Source organism: Trachypithecus francoisi, unplaced genomic scaffold (assembly GCF_009764315.1).
Source record: "Trachypithecus francoisi isolate TF-2019V2 unplaced genomic scaffold, Tfra_2.0 Lachesis_group13, whole genome shotgun sequence".
Lineage (NCBI taxonomy): Eukaryota > Metazoa > Chordata > Mammalia > Primates > Cercopithecidae > Trachypithecus > Trachypithecus francoisi.
In genome coordinates this window covers 72567553-72592521 of record NW_022681458.1, presented here as the reverse complement: position 1 = coordinate 72592521, position 24969 = coordinate 72567553, and the positions used below count along the sequence as shown (strand labels likewise).

The 24969-nt window shown below is 41.8% G+C and overlaps 2 protein-coding genes across 4 annotated transcripts in view; one reads left to right on the top strand and one right to left on the bottom strand.

Moving 5' to 3' along the window:
* The window catches only part of CCDC173 (coiled-coil domain containing 173), a 59899-nt gene extending 58076 nt beyond the window's left edge, over nt 1-1823 (bottom strand). Inside the window, exon 1 of the mRNA XM_033231193.1 lies at nt 1655-1823. Coding sequence (XP_033087084.1) covers nt 1655-1721 — 67 coding nt within the window. The 5' untranslated portion in view covers nt 1722-1823. The remainder of the gene's footprint in view (nt 1-1654) is intronic.
* A 7-nt stretch (nt 1824-1830) lies between these two features.
* On the top strand, nt 1831-9637 carry PHOSPHO2 (phosphatase, orphan 2). Of its 3 annotated transcripts, none has more exons than XM_033231197.1 (4): nt 1831-2029; nt 2622-2654; nt 4385-4555; nt 8878-9637. In XM_033231197.1, exon 4 carries the CDS (start codon nt 8904-8906, stop codon nt 9627-9629), a length of 726 nt encoding a protein of 241 aa, XP_033087088.1. In that variant the 5' UTR covers nt 1831-2029; nt 2622-2654; nt 4385-4555; nt 8878-8903; the 3' UTR covers nt 9630-9637. The 3 variants fall into 3 exon arrangements, with proteins under 3 accessions (XP_033087088.1, XP_033087086.1, XP_033087087.1); XM_033231195.1 differs by having other exon boundaries at nt 1854-2149; nt 8878-9636; XM_033231196.1 differs by lacking the exon at nt 2622-2654 and having other exon boundaries at nt 1870-2149; nt 8878-9636.
* The last annotated feature ends 15332 nt before the right edge of the window (nt 9638-24969 follow it).

The window sequence follows — 24969 nt, the reverse complement described above, 5'->3', positions numbered from 1 at the left end:
TGGGGATTAAGTTCCCACACATGCTTTTTAGAGGACACGTTAAAACTATAGCACTGCCTCTGATAGCTGTGATATTTAAAATTGCCACTGATCATTTGACAAACATACTTGGTGAGTCTGAAGTCAGACTAAATAACAATAAGCCTCATGAGTGAGATTCTCCAAGGAACTATCAGATATGTCGAATAATAGCAGTTGTCTGGCTTTGGAGTGGGTCAAATTCTGTTTTGTCCCCTCTACAAGTTGCTAAGTCAGTGTTTTTCACTGTGATTGCTGTGGTTATCTAGGCTGCCATGGGGCTAGGAGAAAAGTATAGGACAATGGCAAATTAAGATGCCAAAAACCTTGCTGTTGTTACAAAAATCCAGCTGTTTTTCTTTAGCAAACACTCCACATATTGTTGCAAGCCTTTGGTTAATTTCCAGAGTTCTGAAAAAGTCGATAATGATGATTTTTGCCACTGTTCTTGTTGATTTTATGGAGGACAGGATTTCAGGCATAGATCCTATTTCACCATTCTGGCTGATGTCACCCCACTAAATCTTGATAAATTATTTGTTTTACAAATAGCTGCATACATCTCTGAAACCCTCTCCTACTTAGCCTTCCCCTAAAAATGGAGATTAAACTTTAGCAGCGAGGCTCGGATGGAAGCTTGTGAGCTAGTTACCACAAAACATTATTTAACAACTATTAGGTAAATCTAAACCAGGTAGTGCAGAAATGCATATGCAGGGAAGTGAATATGTGGGAGTAATTGTGCTTTTCCAATACTTGCCATATTGGTACTGTTTCTTTCCTTTTACACGGCAAAAGTCTGCTGCTAACCTCATAAAACCTCCACTGCATAAATATCCACTAGTGAAGAATGACTGGCTCTCACTCTGCATCTCGTGCAGGGGGCACTATTGCTACAGAAGCTCGGGCAACGACATGAAGATACTTCAAACTGCCAAAGTTCTAGTTGTCACCATGACAACATTAATTGCCAATTTACAGACTTAAGAAACTGTCGTAGCTAGAATTGATAGAGTTCTTTAGAAGTCTATTTCTATTCCAAAATCAAATTGTTATAACAGGTCATCTGAATTACAATACTTTATGTCGCACGATTTTTTTTTAACTCTATGAAAGCATCTGACTTAGAGAGATACCTTATATTTACTTTAGAGAGGAGGAAATGGAGATATTTCCTTCAGAGACTTTTAGTAAAGACCAATCAGCAAGTTTGCAGCAGAGCCAAGACTCTAAAGAGGAAACTTATATTTCCAAGAGATATTCCAATTCAATCAGTGAATAACAAACTTTAAGCATGCCGGAAATTTAACAAAGCCCAGACTCTCAGAGCTGTAACTGCGCAGTTTTAGGTTAGCTGGGGGTGGGGGGTCTCTGATTTCCTATCTTTTCTCCACCCCTATTTCTGTAAACATTCTCCCACCCACTTCCACTCCCCGTTTCCCTCCTTCACCCATTCACCTGAGGACAAGACGGCCTAACTTTACACAGAGCCCAAAGATGCTTATTGAGGATGCTTTCGACTTGATGGAGTCCATTTCAAAAAGCAACTGAAGCCCTCATTCGGCATCCTCGCCTCTCACTCCATGCCGGGGGTCCAGAAACAATCCCTGTCCCTGGATAGGTCAGTTGAGCTCACCTGTACTTTCCTTCGCCTGCCCACAGCGTCGTCCAAACCGTACCAGCATCTCTGACAAGGTGTCCATAGTGCGCCCAGATCTGGAAAAGTGACTGTGGCGCCAAGCGCCGCGGACTTCAGCCGGTGGACGTTGTTACTCGAACCACGCGGTTGCTTGGCAACGCCGCCGGAAGTGACGCCAGCCGTCGCCGAAGAACAGGGAAAGCGCTGCAGTTGGCAGTCCGGCTAGAGAAGAGAGGCCCCTGCGCCTGCGCCTGCGCCTGCGAGCTGGGCTTGTGAGTGGGGCTGCCCAGCGGGCAGGCGTGGGGCTAGGTCAAAGGACTGAACCCGCAGGAGCGTCACGGGCGCCGGGGCGGCTGCCGACGGCGGGCCTGGGTCAGTGAGAAGCCCGTGGACCCCCGCCCTGCCTGCTACTCCCATCCTCGCCTGCTGCGCGCTCCACGGGGGACGACCTCCGATTGGGTCCGATGCCTACCCTCGGGGTGGAGCCGGCAGGTGTGTGAGCGCGCGAGGCCTAGACGTGGTGTGGGTGTCCCCGATCTCCTCGCGGGTGGAATGTGAGGAGCAAAGCCCTCCCTTAATTATAAAAACCCGCGGATTCGCTGACATAAACTCTGTTTTTTTAATCCTTTCGTTTCTGGGGCATGGTCAGGACTAGATGGGGCCAAGTTTTTAAAAAATAGGAATGTTAAAATTTAATGATATGCTTAGAACATTTATGTTAGGACCTTTGAGATATTTTAAATTTCTTGGTAAATACATGACCACAGAAATCTGTTAGGAGTAGCTGCGCATTTGGTTTCAGAAGATCTTTTTGTAATACATTGATGTACAGATAACTTCATTACTAACAAGTTGGCTCTGATGTGTACACATAATGCACCAAATTGGAGTCTCTCAAAGTGAAAGAACAAAAAGATTTTTAATAACGAACGTCCTAACACACAGTTGTGCTATTTTTCTTTAGGTTTTCTATCAGATGTTCCACGTAATAATGCTGGTAAGTATGGAATAATTAAGAAAATATTTGTAGACAGAAATTAGTTTGTGCACATAGAACGTTAGTAGATTTTTGGAAGCATACCTTAAAAAGTGTCAAGAACTGGAGGCCAGGCGTGGTGGCTCACGCCTGTAATCCCAGCACTTTGGGAGGCCGAGACAGGCAGATCACGAGGTCAGGAGATGGAGACCATCCTGGCTAACACGGTGAAACCCTGTCTCTACCAAAAATACAAAAAAATTAGCTGGACGTGGTGGGGGGCGCCTGTAGTCCCAGCTACTCAGGAGGCTGAGGCAGGAGAATGGCGTGAATCCGGGAGGCGGAGCTTGCAGTGCCAAAGAGTCAAGAATTGGGAAGGAACAGAGATTTTACCCTGTTTGCAGGCTAACTTAGCCTGGCAGTTTCATGGAAGACAGAAGACTATTCGTTTCAGGAATGAATTACTCCCAGCAGTAGCCAGTATATCAGCAATTTTGCCTGAGTTCCCTAAAGCCCCAGTTCCCGCAGGATAATGCAAAGTGGGCAAGAAGGCACCTAGATGTAGAGTATGTCGAATTACAGGAAAGCAGCCCTGAGCTTAGGGAACCCAGATCTTTATCATTTGAACAAATAAGCATGTTTGTCAAGGCTGTCCACTGTACAAACATCTTTGAAACAAGAGAGGAAAGAGCAGTCAGTAAGACGTGCACAACCACCGGAGACACAGGGAGAATTGTCTCCCAACAAAAATTCTCTGGAATTTTAACAAAATTAGTTACAAAAAGTATTGAATCTCATGATTTGATGTCAGTTACTTGCCAATTTGACATGGTGGTCAGATGTAATTTGACTTCAGACTCGAGATTCCAACTCCAACCACAATCCAAGTCAGTCTAGAGTTGTTTGTCCTTTACCCACTACTCTTTTTTTCCTTTGTTGTGAATTTAATAAGGTAGCATATGCACTCTGATCTGAAACAGTTTAAATTATTCTGAGAAGAAAAAAAATTTTATTACAAAATTAATGTAGAAAAAGTGTGAACTACGGTTGAACCAACCATAACCATTCCACTGCACACGTAAACATTTTCTAAAACAAAAACAGGATTATACTGTACACACTGTTTTGTGACTTGCTTATTTAATTTGAACTGAATATCTTAGCTTTTACTGGCTGGATATTCTATTATATGCTGTCACATGCATATCTTATTTAATTATTTCCCAATTCTTGGATGTCTGTGTAGTTTCTAATTTTCATTGTGTAAAGTACATAGGATATTCTTACACTATGGAAACATTGCAGACATACCAAATGGACATAGATTGTGCTTTTGAAGAGAACAGTTAACTCTTTTTGGAATTTTAACAGATTGGTTTCAAAATAGATTCACATTCTTAAAACTAAATCTTTGTGGATATCCTTAATTTTTGGAGACATTTTAATTTCTAATACAGCACTAAATCTCTAAATGTCTATTGACAATAGAATGTGGAATTACTCTATTATTAAACAAGTAAAAAGAAAAAAATGGACTCTGAAAATCTCAATCAGCTTAGCACTATGATTTTATCCACTGAACAAAAACTTATTTTCACATAACATTTCTTATTTTCGACACCAAGTCGATACCAAGTGGAAAGCAAAACTTTGTTCTCCTATTGCCAAGAGATACTTTTCTGACATAAGACAAACAACATAATTAGAAAATGCAAATGTTAAAGCTTTTAAAATACTTTTATTAATTTTAGGAGTTAAGAAGTTTCCATTATTTTGCTCCAAACCAGAAGACTCTGTTCCCTGTATATAGAATAGGAGTAATGTTTGAAAACAACTGGCTGGTGTTTAAGACTGAAGATTGTCGTGACTGTTTATCCTAATCCCAATGCTGAAGTAAGATTGTCTTGGAAATACTAAGTTGGGTAAGTATTTTTATAAAGGTTTATGTTGAGCGGTGAGAAAAAACTAATAGAAAAAGATGTGAAATTTTTAAAGTGCACTTTCAGATCAGCAGGGGAACTGTTAGCTCAGTCTCATGCTATTTTGAGGCTAATAATTCAGGAATTTCAGTAATTTGTGGCTAATTAAGTTTAGGCTTGAGGTTTTCAAACAACAGTGAGTTACATTTGAAATGTGTTTTAGGCCGGGCGCGGTGGCTCAAGCCTGTAATCCCAGCACTTTGGGAGGCCGAGACGGGCGGATCACGAGGTCAGGAGATCGAGACCATCCTGGCTAACATGGTGAAACCCTGTCTCTACTAAAAATACAAAAAACTAGCCGGGCGACGTGGCGGGCGCCTGAAGTCCCAGCTACTCGGGAGGCTGAGGCAGGAGAATGGCGTGAACCCGGGAGGCGGAGCTTGCAGTGAGCTGAGATCCGGCCACTGCACTCCAGCCTGGGTGACAGAGCGAAACTCCGTCTCAAAAAAAAAAAAAAAAAAAAGAAATGTGTTTTAATTATAAATCAGAATTCTCAAAAAGCATATTTAATTTAAAACATGCCTAGTTACAGTACTAATGTGATTGTCAATTATGCCTTATTATTTATTACATTGTTTCTGTAGGAAAGTGAATTCTGCATTTAAATCTCAGGGAACCAGTCAGAAGCATCTGGATTAGGCATTTAGTGATACAAGGATCCAGAGTAAGAAAATATTATGTATCATCCATATTCACACAACAGGTGATACCCCTGTAGGTTAATTATTCTCTAGATATTCTAAATTAAGAGACACAGAATACTTAGTCTTATGTGAGTCAAGAGCTCTATTCTGTCTTCACTACTGAGTATCAACTGTTATAAACTAGAGAATATGTGTGGCTAAATGCCGTGTTTTTCATTTTTAATTGATCTTTTTCTTATTGCTTGAGTTCTTTGTCTTTTTAGGATTTCTTGTAGAAACCTCAAAATGGTTATAAAGTGTATCACCGATGTGGTGTTACAGTTAGCGTGTGCTTTGAAACTAATGAATGTTTTTATGTAATTAAATATCTTTCTGCCGAAATGACCTACTTAGTATTTTATTTTTAAACTAATGAGTAGTCATTAAATGCTATTTTTTTGAGATGGAGTCTCGCTCTGTCGCCAGGCTGGAGTGCAGTGGCACGATCTTGGCTCACTGCAACCTCCGCCTCCTGGGTTCAAGCAATTCTCCTGCCTCAGCCTCCTGAGTAGCTGGGACTACAGGCGAGCACCACCACGCCAAGCTAATTTTTTTTTTGTACTTTTAGTAGAGATGGGGTTTCACCATGTTGGCCAGAATGGTCTCGATCTCTTGACCTCGTGATCCGCCTGCCTCGGCCGCCCAAAGTGCTGGGATTACAGGCGTGAGCCACAGCACCTGGCCTTTAATTCTATTTTTTAACACCGGAATTTGGTACTTAAAAGCATTAAGTCTGGAATCAAATCAACTTAAGATTCCAGCTCTGGCACTTTGCTAACACCTAACCACTTTAAGATCCAGCTTATACATCTTTAAGATGAGGATAATAATGATTCCTACTTAATAGGGTTATTACAATTAAATTGTATGATACTGCAAAGTTTTTAGGCCAGTACCTGACATATAATGACTCTCAAAATTATTATTATTATCTGCTTACACACATTAATTATATCCTTTTCTGGATATTCTATATAGTTATTTTTTATAAATAATGTTTATTCTTACCATCAGTTGACCAGCTTATTCTTTCCTTTTCTCTTGAGATTTATAATTAATCACTTTCATTATGTTCTAATGAAAACAGAGACATAAGTGTCACACCACAAATAATATGATTACTCAGGTGTATTCAAATTATTTGGCACCCCAGAGCTAACCTATCTAGAGCAGATATAAATAAACATGTGAAAACTCTTAACCAAGTTACTTGTAGTTCTGAAGAATTGGCCTTCAGTTCTCAGGTAATTTGTTTAGACTATCATATAGAGTGTCAGCAATCATTTAATTATAATATTGGCATTTAGAAATTGATTTTAAACTAAACACCTTTTTAAAATTTTTTTGATTTCTACCTTTTAAGTTCGGGGTACATGTGCAGGATATGTAGATTTGTTACATAGGTAAGCGTGCGCCATGATGCTCTGCTGCACAGATCATCACGTCACCTAGATATTAAGCCCAGCATCCACTAGCTGTTTTCCTGATGCTCTGCCTCCTCCTACCCGCAACCCTCCGACAGGCCCCAGTGTATGTTCCATTCCATGTGTTCTCATGATTCAGCTCCCACTTATAAATGAGAACACGTGGTGTTTGTTTTTGTTGTTGTTGTTGTTCCTGTGTTAGTTCACTGAGGATGATGGCTTCCAGCTCCATCCATGTCCCTGTAAAGGACATCATCTCATTCCTTTTTATAGCTGCATAATATTCCATGGTGTATAAGTACCACATTTTCTTTATGCAGTCTATCATTGACGGCCATTTAGGTTGATTCCATGTCTTTGCTATTGTGAACAGTGCTGCAGTGAACATATGCATGCATGTATCTTTATAATAGAATGATTTATATTCCTTTGGGTATATACCCAGTAATGGGATTGCTGGGTCAAGTGGTATTTCGGCCTCTACGTCTTTGAGGAGTCACCACACTGTCTTCCACGATGGTTGAACTAATTTACACTCCTACCAACAGTGTAAAAGCGTTCCTTTTTCTCCACAACTTTGCCAGGTTGTTTTTTGACTATTTAATGATAGCCATTCTGACTAGTATAAGATGGTATCTCATTGTGGCTTTAGTTTGCATTTCTCTAATGATCAGTGATATTGAGCTTTTTTTTCTTTCATATATTTCTTGGGCACATGTATTGTCTTCTTTCTTTTTTTTTTTTTTCTTTTTTTTTTTGTTTTTTTGAGACGGAGTCTTGCTCTGTCGCCCAGGCTGGAGTGCAGTGGCCGGATCTCAGCTCACTGCAAGCTCCACCTCCCGGGTTCACGCTATTCTCCTGCCTCAGCCTCTGGAGTAGCTGGGACTACAGGCGCCTGCCACCTCGCCTGGCTAGTTTTTTTGTATTTTTTAGTAGAGACGGGGTTTCACCGTGTTAGCCAGGATGGTCTCGATCTCCTGACCTCGTGATCCGCCCCTCTCGGCCTCCCAAAGTGCTGGGATTACAGGCTTGAGCCACTGCGCCCGGCCATGTCTTCTTTCAAGAATTGTCTGTTTGTGTCCTTTCCCCACTTCTTAATGGGGCTGTTTGTTTTTTCTTGTAAATTTGTTTAAGTTCCTTAACAAGGAACTACATGATTCTTATCAAAAAGGATTGTGGGCAGATTTTATGAGCAGAGTCTTTAAATAGTTGGGAGCTAAAGATGTAATATAAAATGAAAAGAGCAGTGACATCAATGCCTTTCACTTCAGGGATGGTATAATTTTTCAACTTTATAATAATTCCTAGACATTAGACCTTTGTCAGATGGATAAATTGCAAAAATGTTCTCCCATTCTCTAAGTTGTCTGTTTACTCTGTTGATAGTTTATTTTGCTGTGCAGAAGCTCTTTAGTTTAATGAGATACCATTTGTCAATTTTTGCTTTTGTTGCATTTGCTTTTGGCATCTTTGTCATGAAATCTTTGCCTGTGCTGTGTCCTGAATGGTATTACCTAGATTTTCTTCTAGGTTTTTTATAGTTTGGGTTTTACACTTAAGTCTTTAATCCACCTTGAGTTGATTTTTGTGTATGGTGTAAGGAAGGGGTCCAGTTTCAGTTTTCTGCATATGGCTAGCCAGTTATCCTAGCACCATTATTAAATAGGGAATCCTTTCCCCATTGCTTGTTTTTGTTAGCAAATACCTTTTTTAAAAAATTATTTTACATCTTGCAAGATTTCATGCTATGTTAAATTTGTTCAGGATTTTGGGTAGTACACAGAGAATCCTTTATACATGACCTGTTATTTAATATGAGGATTGTAAATATTTTAATCTAATAAAATAAGTGTGGTTTGATTGATAATGTGATGATAGTAAGAATGCCTTTTTTTCTTTCTTATAACTTCTATAAGAAACACATCCCCAGGAACACAATAATACTATGAATGTCCTTTTTATATATTTTGTTTTCCACTTAAAATACTCAAATATGAACTTTGCTTCTTAGAGAAAAGTAGTTAGGTAATGGTCTCGAAGTGCTTAATCACTTTGTTTATATTCCTTCTTTTGACATTTAGTTACATTTATTAAATAAGTGTTTTAGTTAGATATGTAAACAGAGTTTGTTTAGAGAATAATATTTTTTCTTTTTCAGGATAATCCAAATCTACTTCTGGAACCATGAAAATTTTGCTAGTTTTTGACTTTGACAATACAATCATAGATGACAATAGTGACACTTGGATTGTACAATGTGCTCCCAACAAAAAACTTCCTATTGAACTACATGATTCTTATCAAAAAGGATTTTGGACAGAATTTATGGGCAGAGTCTTTAAGTATTTGGGAGATAAAGGTGTAAGAGAACATGAAATGAAAAGAGCAGTGACATCATTGCCTTTCACTCCAGGGATGGTGGAACTCTTCAACTTTATAAAAAAGAATAAGGATAAATTTGACTGCATTATTATTTCAGATTCCAATTCGGTCTTCATAGATTGGGTTTTAAAAGCTGCCAGTTTTCATGATGTATTTGATAAAGTGTTTACAAATCCAGCAGCTTTTAATAGCAGTGGTCATCTCACTGTGGAAAATTATCATACTCATTCTTGCAATAGATGCCCAAAGAATCTTTGCAAAAAGGTAGTTTTGATAGAATTTGTAGATAAACAGTTACAACAGGGAGTGAATTATACACAAATTGTTTATATTGGTGATGGTGGAAATGATGTCTGTCCAGTCACCTTTTTAAAGAATGATGATGTTGCCATGCCACGGAAAGGATATACCTTACAGAAAACTCTTTCCAGAATGTCTCAAAATCTTGAGCCTATGGAATATTCTGTTGTAGTTTGGTCCTCAGGTGTTGATATAATTTCTCATTTACAATTTCTAATAAAGGATTAATATGCCAGCAGTTGAAAAGTGTATCACTTAAGATTAGGTTCAGCAGCATAAAACTAAAACCCCAAATACCAGAGGCTTAAAAAAAAAGACAGAGAATTTTTTTTTTCCTCTCACATAAAAGAATTCCAGAGGTAAGTATTTCCAGTTGCTGTATTAGTCTACCAACCTCAGCACTTGGCATTCAACCCTTGATCCAAGGTTGCTGGTGCAGCTCTAGCCCTCACAGCAGCACTCTGGCCAGCAAGGAGGGCAGTGAGAAAGTTACATCCCCTGTCTAAAGAAATTTCCCAGAAGTTGTACCCAACACTTCTATTGAAATGTCATTGGCCAAACTTAGTCATAATGCCTTACTTGTAAATAGCAAAGAAAGATGGAAAATAGAGCTTTCATTCCAGGTAGTCACATGCCCAGGAAAAGTTGGGGAAAAAGTACAGAATTGAGGTAGGTACAGCTAGTGGTCTCCACTAAAGGTGGTTGATAGGTTATATTTTTACATTTATTTCTCGAGCAAGTAAGCATATTTTATTCTTTTAGATATTCCTCCTCTTTTGAGACAAGGTCTCTGTCACCTAGCCTGGATTGCAGTGACTTGATCTTCGCACACTGCAGCCCCAACCTCCCGGACTCAAGTGATGCTCCCACCTCAGCCTCCTGAGGAGCTAGGACTACAGGCTCGCGCCACCATGCCAGCTGTTTTGTTATATTTTGTTGGAGATGAGGTCTCACTACTTTGCACAGATCTCAAAATCTTGGATTCAAGTGATCCTCCTGCCTTGGCTTCCCAAAGTGCTGGGATTACAGGCATGAGCCACCATGGCCAGCCAGATATTTATTTTGAAAGTATGTCCAGTAGTTACAGATCTTAAAAAATAAAGCCTAATGCTTTATTCACATAAGAATAAAAGGCTGCCAAATTTATATAATATCCTCCCAAACCAGTGTATTTTAAAGGTAGAGATGCAGTATCTATTGTTGAAGTTTTCATCAATTTCAGACTTTCCATTTGAAATGAAGTACTATTATACTATTAATGTCCTTCAAATATTCTAACTTTATATCATAGCACCATAGACAACTACAGTAGCTAGTTTAATCAGTGTGGTGTTTATATTTGGCAATGCAGTTTTGAGCAATTCAATACTGTATATAATTTGCAGCAATACTTAATATTTAAGACTTTCATATAGGGATATTAGCAAATATCAACTGATCTAAAATGTTTTATAAGTCCATGCTAATTTCTAGATTCATGTTTTAGCCATAAAAATGCAGTATTTAATAATATTGTCTTTTCCAAATTATGGAAAGCTCCAGAAATAGAAATATTCAATATAATTAGTACTCGCTAATCTTTTTTCTAGGTTGAAAAATCTTTGTTTTGCTTTAGGTTAGATTATGTTGAAACACATCTGTGTTTCAGATGTTTTCAGAGCTGAGGTCTCAGCTGAGGCTCCACTGAAGCAGGTTTCACTTCCAAAATAAGAGTTGTTGCCAATATTCAGTTCCTAGCAAACTACTGGAACAAGAATCTGTTTTCTTGCTGACTTAATTTCTTGCCATGTGGCCCTCTCCAAATGCTGGACATAAAAAAGTAGGCTCAGCACAATGGCTCACACCTATAATCCCAGCAGTTTGGGAAGCCAAGGTAGGAGGATCACTTGAGGCCAGGAGTTCAAGACTAGCCTGGGCAATATAGGGAGACCCCATCTCTACAATAAATAAAAATAAAGGCTTTCATTTACAATGATGGTAGACCAAGAAATTTGTCCTAGATCTTCACTGAGAACATCTAAAAAACACCTGGGCTGGGTGTCGTGGCTCACACCTTTAATCCCAGCACTTTGGGAGGCCAAGGCGAGGGGATCACATGAGCTCAGGAGTTTGAGAACAGCCTCGGCAACATGGGGAGACCCCATCTCTTGGGAAAAAAAAAAAGATAAACTTAAAATAAATTAATTAAAAACACCTGGTTGAAGACATCAGCGAGCTGGCAACAATGAAGAATTCCTAAGGAAACAGAAACTTTGTTAGGGGAGCCGTTTTCCCTTTGGCCAGTTCTGTAAGTGGTAAGTTGTTGCTCAGATGTTGAATGGCCATTTTGATAACCTCATGGGACAAGGAAGAAGGGACCTGCACTGGTAAACCCTTTCCCTTACTTGGGGTGAGGATCCCAAATGGCTACTCATTAGGAGTAACAATGGTCCAGAAGTAAGCAGGACTTCAAAGGGATGGCAGCTCAGCTTCAAATACCCTCAGTTTCTGAAATTAGATTGAGGTTATCTAAGGTTTTCAGAGCTCCCAGATGCATGGCAGAAGCAAATCTACATTTGCTTTTCAGGAAGAAATTAACATCCTAGGTGTAACAGACAGACTCTAAGGTGGCCACTATGATCCCTGTCCCCTGGTATTCCTTGTGTGGAGGGAGACTCCTATGACTTGATTCTAATTCATAGACTACCACGAAGATGATGAGATGGACATGATTACACCAAATTCTAATATTCATCTTATTAAGAGACTCTTGTTGACTTTGAAGAAGCAAGCTGCCATGCTGTAAACCAGACGCTGGAGAGGGCCTCATGGCAAGAAACTAAGGGTGGCCTCTAGCCAGTAGTCAGCAGGAAAACAGATCCTTGTTCCAGTGGTGTGCTAGGAACTGAAGATTGCCAACAACCTTGTTATTTTGGAAGTGAATCCTGGTTCAGTGGAGCCCTAGCTGAGACCTCAGCTCTAGCTAACACCTTGATTGCAGCCTTTTGAGACCAGGAAACAAAGAAGGCAGCTAAATCTGTGCTTGAACTCCTGACCCACAGAACCTGTGAGATAATAAATGTATCTCGTTCTTAAGACACCAGATTTGTGGTAATATTGTTATACAATGTAGAAAACTAACAAATTAGGCCTCAAAATCTACAAATAGTTTTGCAGGTGCACTGTAGAATACACAAAAAGTAGCCACACAAAGAGACATGAGTGAACACCAGCAGAAGCTTCTATTTAAACATCTGTAGGGACCTCCAGATATTGGAGTTTTCAGAGACAAGGTTAAAAAAAAAAATTAAACAAGAATTTTGGCAAAGCATTGAAAAATATATTAAAAACAAAAACAGCTAGATGGGAGAAATAAGTTCTAGCATTCTTCTGCACTGTAGGATGAGTATCGTTAATAATAATATATATTTCCAAATAGAGGATATTGAATGTTCCCAACACAAATGAGAAATGTTTTGAGTTGAAGAATATGCTGATTTCCCTGATCTAATCACTATACAGTAAATGTATCAAAATATCACCATATATGTCATAAATATGTACAATTATTTTGCATCAATTTAAAAAAATTTTTAAAGGAAACGCTAGAACTGAAAATAGCATGATTGAAATTAGGAGCTTGATGGATAGAATTGACAGAACAGGTATAGCTGAAGAAAGAATTGGTGAATGAACACAAGTTACAAGAAAAAATCCGGAATGATGCAGAGAGACAAAATAATAAAAATACAAAAGTTGAGACATAGATTTAGTAAGAAGATATAACAGAGGAAATTTATGTCCCAAGAGAGGAGAAAGAAAATGAAACATAAGCAATAGTTTAAGAGATAATTATTGGCTTGCACGCGGTGGCTCATGCCTATAATCCCAGCACTTTGGGAGGCCAAGGCGGGTGGATCACGAAGTCAGGAGATCGAGACCATCCTGGCTAACACGGTGAAACCCTGTCTCTACTAAAAATACAAAAAACTAGCCGGGTGTGGTGGCGGGCGTCTGTAGTCCCCGCTACTCGGGAGGCTGAGGCACGAGAATGGCATGAACCCAGGAGGCAGAGCTTGCAGTAAGCACAGATTGCACCACTGCACTCCAGCCTGGGGGACAGAGTGAGACTCTGTCTCAAAAATAATAATAATAATAATAATAATAAAACTTTACAAAATCGAAAGATAGATCCTGAGGCAGGACTTGGGTAAAACAAACAAAAGAATACAAAAAATATATTTTAAAAATTTGTAAAAAACAAAATTGAAAGACGTCAAACCTCAGATTCAAGAACCCTCATAAACCCCAAACAGGATAAATAAAATGAAAGCCACATGAAGTTACACTGTTGTAAAACTGCTGATAACCGAAGATGGAAAAAGTATAAAGCAGCCAAAATAAATATTACTTTGAAAGGAGCAACAATTAAGCTAATAGCTGGCATTTTTTCTTTCTTTCTTAAATGCTTGATAGAATACAACAGTGAAACTATCCAGACCTGGAGTTTTCCCTTTTGAAAGGTTTTAACCACAAATTCCATTTCTTTCATGGATATAGGACTACTCCATTGTGTAGCTTTTCTTGAGTAAGCTTTGGTAGTTTGACTGTGTTAATTGTCTATTGCTACATAATAAATTACTTCAAAACTTAACAGCTTGGAAAAATAAACAGTTATCTCACAGTTTCTGTGGGTCAGGAATTCAGGAGCATTTAGCTGGGTAGTTCTGGCTCAGGATCAAAAATGGGTCAAGATGTTAACTGAGGTTGAAGCCATATGAAAAACTTGACTGGGGCTGGAGTATCTCCTTCCAAGGTGGCCCACTCGTGGTTTTTGGCAAGAAGCCTCATTATTGGCTATTGGCAGGAGGCCTCAGTTTCTCACCGACAGAAAGGCTCAATGTATTGCTGATTGGCAGAAGGCTTCATTTTCCAACTACATGGGCCTCTCCATAGTGCTGATCAAGTATCCTTAAAAAAAAAAAAGAAAGAAAGAAAAGGTAGCTGTTTATTAGCCAAGTGAGTGAGCCAAGAGAAAGGGCAAAGAAGAAACTACAGGCCAGGCATGGTGGCTTACGCCCTTAATCCCAGCACTTTGGGAGGCCAAGGTGGGTGGATCACCTGAGGTAGGGAGTTCGAGACCAGCCTGGCCAACATGGTGATACCCCATCTCTACTAAAATTACAAAAATTAGCCAGGCATGGTGACAGGCGCCAGTAATCCCAGCTACTTGGGAGGCCGAGGCAGGAAAATCGTTTGAACCCAGAAGGCAGAGGTTGCAGTGACTGGAGATTGCGCCACTGTACTCCAGCCTGGGTGACAAGGGCAAAACTCCATCTCAAAAAAATAGTAATAAAAATTAAAAAAGAAGAAACTACAATGCCTTTTGTTACCTATCTCAGAAGTGGCACCCCATTACTTCTGCCATATTCTGTTTGTTAAAGCAGAACACTAGTCTAACCCACACTGAAAAAGAGGAGAATTAGACACCACCTTTGGGTGAATGAAAGTCAAAAAAATGTATGGACGTTTAAAAACCACTAGTGTCACTTGAAGACTTTGTTCATTTGATCAAAGTAGTGAAAATTTATGAGCATGTTTTTCATAATATTCTTTTATTAACCCTCTAATTTTATAGCAAATGCCTATATACCCATTATCTAGATTCTACCATTAACATTTGACTCTTCTTGTTTCGTCACGTATCTATCTGTTCTTCTCTCTAGCCATCCTTTTTTTTTCTTCTGCCTTTTTAACATAAATATTGTCTTTTCTCTTTTCTTCTTTGCTCCCCAGTTGATTAAACCAGTGCTTCTGAGGCTAATTGGGACTCAGGTGTATTGCAGCTTTGTGTGAGCCCTGGGAATTGTTTAGCTTATAGTTCCGAGGGTCATTCTCTGCCCAGACTTATGGGGTTTCATCCTACACAAGTATGGCTTAGTATTCAACCACAGACTCAAGGGGACATCCTCCCTTGCAGATTTCTGGAATCTTTCTTGATTTACCTTCTTCCTTTCTGGTACTCTCCCCTGCAAATTTCAGCCACTTTTGCCTCCCCAAACTGATCTCCATTCCTTCAACTCAGCAAGACTACTGTGGTCTGTTTGGGGCACCCCCCTCCCTGCACCTTGGGCTGGAATGTGTCTCCAGACAAAAGTACAGGCAATTATAAGGCTCTCCTCATTTGTTTCTTCTCTCTCGGGGACCACAGTTCTGTACTACTTGTTGACTAATGCTTGAAAACTGTTATTTCGTGTCTTTTGTCCAGTTTTTTAAATTATTTACAGTGGGAGGATTAGTCCAGTCCCACTTCCTCCAGAAAGAGTAATTCTGGAATCTCATTTTTATTTTCTAATGCAACATAGTGGTAAGACCTCCACTCTGAATTAGAAAGACCTGAATTTGAATTCTAGCTCTGAATCGAATAAATTAATAGCTTCTTAATACTGCAGTTTTATTTTAAGTGGGGACTTAAAATAAAAGTAAAAGACTTTACTTTTAAGTAAAAGTCCCTATCTCCTGAGATTATTGTGAAGATTTACTGAATGTGGTATTGTATTAGTTTACTGTGGCTGCTGTAACAATTATTACAAACTGGGTGACTTAAAACACAGTTTTGGAGACCAAAAGTCCAAAACAGTTTCACTGAGCTGAAATCAAGATGTCAACAGGACCATGGTCCTTCGCAGGCCCAAGGGGGGATTCATTCCTTGCCTCTTCCACCTTCTGGTGGCCACAGGCCTTTGGCTTGTGGCTGCATCACTCCAATCTCTGCCTTCATAGTTACATTCTTTTCTCCTCTTCTCTCTGTATCAAATTCCCCTCTTCCCCTTTCTTATAAAGATTGCATTTAGGACCCACCCAGATAATCTAGGATAATCCCCTCATTTTTTTTTTTTTTTTTTTTGTGAGACGGAGTCTTGCTCTGTCGCCCAGGCTGGAGTGCAGTGGCCGGATCTCAGCTCACTGCAAGCTCCACCTCCCGGGTTCACGCCATTCTCCTGCCTCAGCCTCCCGAGTAGCTGGGACTACAGCTACTGGCGCCACCTCGCCCAGCTAGTTTTTTGTATTTTTTTAGTAGAGACGGGGTTTTACCGTGTTAGCCAGGATGGTCTCAATCTCTTGACCTCGTGATCCACCTGTCTCGGCCTCCCAAAGTGCTGGGATTACAGGCTTGAGCCACCGCGCCCAGCCAATCCCCTCATTTTTATGATCCTTAATTACATCTGCAACCCATTTTTCTTACAAGGCAACATTTATAAGTTTCAGGGATTAGAACATGATATCTTTCTGTGGCCATTATTTAGCCTACCAAGAGGTGATAAAGCATTTGACACACATTCACTAATAATCAAAACTTTTTTTTTTTTTTTTTTTTGAGACGAAGTCTCGCTCTGTCGCCCAGGCTGGAGTGCAGTGGCCGGATCTCAGCTCACTGCAAGCTCTGCCTCCCGGGTTTATGCCATTCTCCTGCCTCAGCCTCCCGAGTAGCTGGAACTACAGGCGCCCGCCACCTCGCCCGGCTAGTTTTTTTTTTGTATTTTTTAGTAGAGACGGGGTTTCACCATGTTAGCCAGGATGGTCTCGATCTCCTGACCTCGTGATCCACCCATCTCAGCCTCCCAAAGTGCTGGGATTACAGGCTTGAGCCACCGCGCCCGGCCTAATCAAAACATTTAACAACCATCACAAGGCACCAAGGCACCAAGGCACCAACCTCTCAGATGATAAGCACCAACTAATAAGAATGGATGCTGGCCACAAACCCCGCTAACAGTGCCTTTGGCTGAATAGCAGCCCTGTACTTGCCATGTGCCAGCATCTCACACATCCTATACACCGAATAAATATTAGTTCATTGAGATCCAACTTTTACTAAGTCATTTCTACTTCTTCTTTTTAAATGTCTGGGCATGTTCTTTGGTCATTTATCTGTAAGGTCTTGTGTTCTGCTTCTCTGTTTGTCTGAGTACTTCATATAGGGAGGATGCTAACATTCCCGTATTTGTGACAAATGTTTGCAATGTGTTAATATTTTCTAAATCTAATGCTTGATTATATGTATCTAGATAATGTTCTTAACCTTCATTTTTAAATATAAACATTTAAATTGAATATATGGCTTATCTCATTAGGTTGTATTAAACTTAATGAAACAAACATACTGATATACACTAACTAGGCTTTTTGAATGCAAGATTTTTCTTTAAATCTTTTTCTTTGCAAACAAAAAGATCTCTGTTTTCCCCCAAAGATAAGCAAATTTGTCATGGCCAGTTTTTATTACGCTTACATGCGCACTTATAAAATAGAGATGTTAGAGTTAAATGTGAATTGCAAAGACTTGTATTTTTTTTGGAGACAGGGTCTCTGTAGCCCAGGCTGGAGTGCCGTGATTCTATCACAGCTCACTGCAACCTCAAACTCCTGGACTTAAGCAATCTTCCAGTCTCAGCCTCCCAAGTAGCTGGGGGAATACAGGGACACACCTATATTTGCCCAATTTATTTATTTATTTATTTATTTAGTAGAGACAAAGGTCTCGCTATGTTACCCAGGCTAGTCTCAAACTGCTAACCTCAAGCAATCCTCCTGCCTCAGCCTCCCAAAGTGCTGGAATTACAGGTGGGCATCACTGTGCCTGGCTGAAAAGACTATTAGAGTCATGATAGGGTTGGATAGAGAAGTAGAGTATAGAAACCTCTTGTTTGTCACATGAGTCTCTTTAGGACAGTTGTAGTAGGCACAATTCTAAAATGGTCCCCAAGACTTAACCCCTGCTGTACACACCCTGTTACTGTAAATTTGATGTATCTACTACCTTGACTAGGTTATGTTTTATGGCACAGTTGACCTAATTATCCAGGTGGACCTGACCTAATCGGATGAGCCTTTTAAAAGCAAAGAGTTGTCTTGGCTGGTTGCAGAAGAGGAAGTCAGAGAGTTGAAGCATATGCCATTGCCAGCTTAAAGATGGACGCAGGTATGTGGTAAGGAATGTGAGCAACCTCTAGGAGCTGAGAGCAGTTCCTGGATGACAGCCAGCAAGGAAACTGGGACCCCAGTCCTGCAAGGAAATGAATTCTGCCAACAGCCACTTGATCTTGGAAGAGGACCTCAAGTCTCAGATGAGAAACACAGTCCAGGCTGACACCTTGATTATAACTTGGTGAGACCCTGACCACAGAGCAAGGCACATTATGGCCAGACTTACGACCTACAGAAACTGGGAGATAATAAACTCTTGCTTTAAATTACTACATTTGTGGCAATAGAAAACTAATATCTAATTCCGTCTCTCAAGGAATAGATAGCCTAATTTCACAAGCACACTTTTTTTGTAATTATGTGTTTGGCAATTTATACTATAAAGTGCTGAATTGTTTTTTATTCTTCTGATTAAATACCAAGCATCATTGTGATGTGTGAAGAGATGCTAGTTAAAATTTCTCTGCCCTTGAGAGTTCTAAGGGTGATCTAATTTTTTTGCAAATCTATTTTTAATTTTTAATAATATGAATATGATTTTTTACAAAATGAAAAACAAATTTAAAGAAATACCCACCCCACAATCATCTACCAGTGAATGGGCCAGAGATGAGCTGCCAGACAAGATTGACTACATAATCATGAGGCCCAGAACACAGTGAAAATGCAGCATCCCTTGTTCAAAAAAATTATTCAGAAATTCAAGACATGGGCAGCAGAGCATTAAAACAAGAGTGGGGTCCTTCTGAACATGGGATCCTGTGTGATGGCACAGGTCACAAAACCATGGAGCCAACCAGCTCTGTGCCCAGACCTTCTCCAGCACCTTCCAGATAAAAGCTTAACTAAGAGCTATATACTTTCCAAAGGCCCCATTGCTTCTTCACTGGGTGACATTTGCAAATTAATTGCCCATAATGCCACAATCTAGGACAACCAAATCCTTTCAGAATTTTCTCCAAGCTTGTATGTGTATATGGATGTGTGTTTGTGTATGTGTCTCTGACACAGGTGGATTGTTCTTAACAATTGTTATACTATTTTGTCACTTAAAATTATAGCAGGATTATTTCTCTATATTAATAGCATTTAAGAATAAAATTTAGATATTCACATATTTCAATTTTTTATATAAGAAAATCTCAGCAAGGTCACAGAACTAAGTAATGAAAGGATACTTCAAAAGTAGGTGATCTTGAGTCAAGAGAACTAAATTCTAGTCCTAGCTCTAACAGCTAATTAGCTGTGTGACTTTCGTAAATAATTTCACTTCTCTGGAGCTCATTTTATTTTCTGTAAAATGACTTGATTAATGAATTTTTATCCCCCTAAATACCTTCCAGTTCTAAAATTCTATAATTCCAATATCATTATGGATTTGAGTGGTCTCTAGGTCTGACTATGGCTATAAGGAGCTTTTAAAATCTATCCTTTGAATGAAACTGTCATTATCCAATTTTTTTTTTTTTTTTTTTTTTTTTGAGATGGAGTCTCGCTCTGCCGCCCAGGCTGGAGTGCAGTGGCCGGATCTCAGCTCACTGCAAGCTCCGCCTCCTGGGTTTACGCCATTCTCCTGCCTCAGCCTCCCGAGTAGCTGGGACTACAGGCGCCCGCCACGTCGCCCGGCTAGTTTTTTGTATCTTTTAGTAGAGACGGGGTTTCACCGAGTTAGCCAGGATGGTCTCGATCTCCTGACCTCGTGATCAGCCCGTCTCGGCCTCCCAAAGTGCTGCGATTACAGGCTTGAGCCACCGCGCCCGGCCCATTATCCAATTTTTAAGGCCTTTAGAAGGAGGTTTTTGTTTTACTGTAATTTAAAACCATTTGGGGGTCAGTCTTTGTCATGCTCAGTGTCAGGTTCCAGCCCCAGCTGAGGGCTGAGTGACTGGGTAGATGTGGGGCAGGGAGCTGGAAGAACACTAGAGAGACAGCAGGTAGATGAGACATGGCTTTTTTTTTTTTTTTTTTTTTTTTTTTTTTTTGAGATGGAGTCTCGCTCTTGTCGCCCAGGCAGGAGTGCAGTGGCGCGATCTCAGCTCACTGCTATGTCCGCCTCCCGCGTTCAAGCAATTCTTGTTACTGAACCTCCCAAGTAGTTGGGATTACAAACACCCGCGACCATGCCTGGCTGATATTTGTAATTTCAGTAGAGATGGGGTTTCCCCATGTTGGCCAGGCTGGTCTCAAACTCCCTACCTCAGGTGATCCACCCACATCGGCCTCCCAAAGTGTTGGGATTACAGGTGTGAGCCACTGCTCCCAGCCAGAGACATGGCTTTGTTCAGCAGCCCCCATGCCTGCAGCTGCATGGCCAGCTCTCCATTGGCTTCAGGGTCAGTAGTTTAACTGTTTCTCTGGGCACAAGTGAGCCAAGCTGTGTCCTGTCTCCCCCATCTGTCTGCAAAGGACAGCTCTGACTCTCCCAGCGTACCTGCACAATGTCAACAGAGCAATCATACATTTTACAGACAGTAGTGGCATAGAGCCAAGTCATGGCCTTCCCATGTATGGCTACATGGCTGTGATAACAAGTGGAGTTATACACCTGCACCCTAAACCCACTGAGTCACACAGGATGTAAACATCCTACCTTGGCCTATCCTTGACCAAAGCACAGCCATGTTCCTTACACTCCACCCCCTAGGCCAAGGGAGACATAGGCCTTGGATACAGGTTATATGCATAAGCTTTGGGTACATAGGCTTGATATACACACGCAGGCTTTATACATAAGTTTTGGGCACACAGGTTTGATAAACAGGCCTTACATTCCACCCCCTGGACTGAGGGAGTTCTTTTAGTGGGGATCCGTGCACATAGGGCAGCACCCTGAACTCATAGGTCACAACAACAATACGGAGAACAACAACCTATCATAAATATTCCTGTTGTGTTACCTATGATTATTAGAGCCCAACATAGGGTAGTGCCCAGAGACACTATCTCTGCAGTATCTCTGCAGGGGATCGTCAGTAAGGTCCTCAATCGCCTTAATCTCCTGTGACACCCCTTGTAAAGCTACCGTTATGTTCTAGTGGATGTCAAGGATAAATGTACAACATTTGTGTCCCTCCAAGGGCAGAGGTGCCACCCTGGGCAGCTGTGACTATGTTTAAGGCCATCCGGTTTTGTAGCACCACCTTCCTGATCTGATCAACCTCATCAGTTAGCAAAAGGAGAGCAACTCTGGTATAATTCAGGGCCCGAGCTGTGTGCTCTGCAAGGGCTGTAACTTGCATTTCTACAGTAATGACACCTGCTCCAGCAATAGTTATTGCTAAGGGGTGGAGCCACCAGGGGTGGCAAAAACTGGGAACGCAGCACCTCCTAGTTATTCAGGCAACTAGGCAATGTGGGAAGCACAGTGGCAGGCACAGAAGGCCACTCCCAGCTAAAACGTCCCGTCCAGTTGGTTGGTAGATATGGCAATTCGGTGTCCCCACAGACCCATAAACTCCCAGGGAGCACAAAGTCCATTGGGGCCCGGCCTTGGTAAGGCCACTTGTTCCACAACACCCTTGGTGTGGTGACACATGTTATGTTTGCACAAACCTCAGCAGGCAACCATACCACAGTGACTTTACCCCTGTGCTGCTCTATGCATCGTGGTACCTGCAATGGGGGCACCATGTGTTCTTCCATTAGCCAGTCCCACCCATCATGGACACTACAAGTCAGCCAGGGGGCAGGCTTGCCATGGGTTTTGCGACACCCCCTGTCCAAATCCTGCCGTGTTGCATCCCAGCCATTGTCTGTGGAACCCCAAGTTTCTAGCCATGTCCAGTTTTTCACAGAAGCTAGATACATGTGCCAGGGCAAGCCATCCTCAGCTGCTGCTGGAAGGGCAGTACAGATCCAACAGTTGGAGACATTGGTCACCTCTGCGTAAGTGTGGGCCCAATCCACAATGCAGTTGGAGCATGCCAACCTACAGCTGGAACGACAGAGTAAGCACAGGTACTAACAAGGGTAAGTCACATCCCTTAGGCCAAATATAAGCCAACTTTAATCTCTAGATAACAATGCAGCCACCAAGGCTTCTGCCTGGGTGATTACTACACCTTATCAGCTCCTTGTTCTTTTGGGTCCTGTACCCATGCCAAAGTCACAGGGGAGCTCATAATAGGCCACACAGACAGTACATATGCCCCCCAACCGGAGGAGGGTTCCTTCCCTGGCCGTTCCCCTATGAACAGTCAATCATGGAGGCCACACATTAAATACCCAGGGAATAACATATAAGTCATACTGCAGACCCTCTCCTAAGGGGTCTACGATAGCCAAACATCTACAATGAGGGGCTTGGAGAGTCCATGACTAACACCAGGTTTTGTTTGTTTGTTTATTTCCCTACCTTTAGGGGCACTGGGGCAGGCAATAACAGATTGCCATTTGTCTCCATACCTGGTTGGAGAGGGTCATCCTTCCTCTCGTAGATCTGGCCACATGGCCTAGCCCTACATGGCTGGTGACTAACTAGCTAATTCTGTAACTTTCAGGTAATAAACCACAAGGTTAAGCCTTGATAAACTGCCCAGCATTGGTGTAGATTATCATGGGTGTCACCTCCTTGGTGATCATCATCAACGTTGCCCTGAGTTCAACTTATTAGCTACTTTGCCCACGCTTGATATCAAACCATATAGTGTCAGTACTAGGCTGGACTGCAGCAGCACTCCAGGCAGCAGCAGTACTCTGGCTAAACCTGTCTATATATACTATGCCTTATCAGGAATGGGGCCAGGGGTGCCTCAGGCCCCATGGCCTTATCTTGCATCAGGACTACAGACCCTAAGCCCTCTTGTAACTCTGCTGCTAAGGGACTTGTACTCAGTGTACCTCACTGCTGTAAGTAGGCGCCCCACTTTGATAAAGTGCTGTCCCAGTCTGTGCTGTCCCAGTCTGGAGGGGTGGCTACCCATGAACGCAGCCATCCTGCTATTGGGTAAGTCATCTGCACGATGACTGTAGCCTGTCCTGCCATGCTCTTATGAGCCTGAAGGACAGCATATGCAGTTACTAACTGCTTCGCAGTCCAGGGGGTTGTTATCCATGAACATAACCTATTCTGCTTTTACTAACTGCTTCTCTATCAATAAAGACAAGCTCAGCTCCATAGTTGGGGCCAAAAGCCTACTGGTATACTCAGGCACTCCATGCGCTGCTATAGGCCCTAATTTGCTATAGTCCCCAACTGAAACTATCTGTGGTCACATGCACATCTAGCTTAAATGGGCACCTCTGGTCAACTAACCATAGGGCTTGTGCCTGCTAAATAGCCTGCTTGAGATAGCCAGGACGGCTGTCTCAACCGCGTCATCCAGTCCCTGGCAAGAGGGGCGTTGTCGCCTCCAAATCTGAAAGAGAATCAGAGGTTAATATAACATCCTCAATAAAACCATGACACATGGTGGGGGTAGGCATATAATCCTGCAGCAATCCAGTGAAAGTCCAGTGTCACCCTGCCATGAAGGCAAGCTGTTCATGGCTCTCTGGAGCAATGTCAGTGGAGAAGAATGCATTATTCAAGTTCATCACAGAGTGGTGCTGTCCCAGTTCTGCTGTCAAGCGGTTCATCAAATCCGTGATGGAGGGTACAGCTGCATGCCAAGAGGGTGTTACTTTATTCAGTTCCCCATAATCCACTGTCATTCACCAAGTTCCAGCAGGCTTTCTGACTGGCCATACCAAGGAATTGTAGGGGCTATGGGTGCCACGCACTGTTTGCACCTCCTCTAACTTCTGAATAGTCTCAGTTATTGCTGTATGCCCCCCTGGTAAACTGTATTGATGAATGGAGGTAACCCGTCGGGGTTGTGGCAGAGCTTGGGGCTGGTGATGTGTATGTCCCTGCAGTACCAGATTTACTACACTAACTCGGAACCTGAGTTCTCCAGCCATGGTGTGCAAGTCCAGACCATGCAAAATGTCCACTCCCAGAATATATTCAGGTATGAGAGAGACATACACAGTGTGTAGGCGGAGAGCCAAGCGGCTGATGCCAAGATGCAGAGACACAGGTTTCACTTTCACTGACCAGCTTTCACAGCTGGTAATAAATGCAGCTCTGCCAGAAAACTTATCCGGGTTCCCATAAACGAGGCTGCAGTCTGCACCAGTATCTACCAGCACTAGGACCCACTGTGACCCGCTGTACATTAGTGGGGGACCAGTGGATTACCAGCGCCACATACGGCCTCTGGTTGTCTGGTTCCCCTTGCCGAGCTGGGTACCTCAGCCAGTTCCCTAATCAAACAAGAAAGGCTCCATATCTCCGCCTGTCTGCAAATAGTCCTTGAGTTGCAGTGTCCAGGCGGGAGTAGGATGAACAACATTGCTTCACCCCCCCACTTAGGCAGTCTCCGGAATTGCTGCTCCGGGGACAATTGCCTCCACAGAGCCAAGAGCATTCTGTTGGGTTGCCTGTTAGATTTCTCCCGAGCAACCCCAGCTACAAGTAAATCAATCCACATCTGCATGCAGGTCACCTGCTGGGCCCATTTTTATCACGTGGGATGGTTACCTGCGGAAGAGGCACCTTCCCCTCCTTTATGGCGTGGGTTCCCTGGTCCTGCCGATGCCTTCTGCCTCCCCCAGGGCT

Bases quoted from the DNA above. Each gene is read 5' to 3' on its own strand.
- PHOSPHO2 (XM_033231197.1), top strand. From the start codon at position 8,904: ATGAAAATTTTGCTAGTTTTTGACTTTGACAATACAATCATAGATGAC.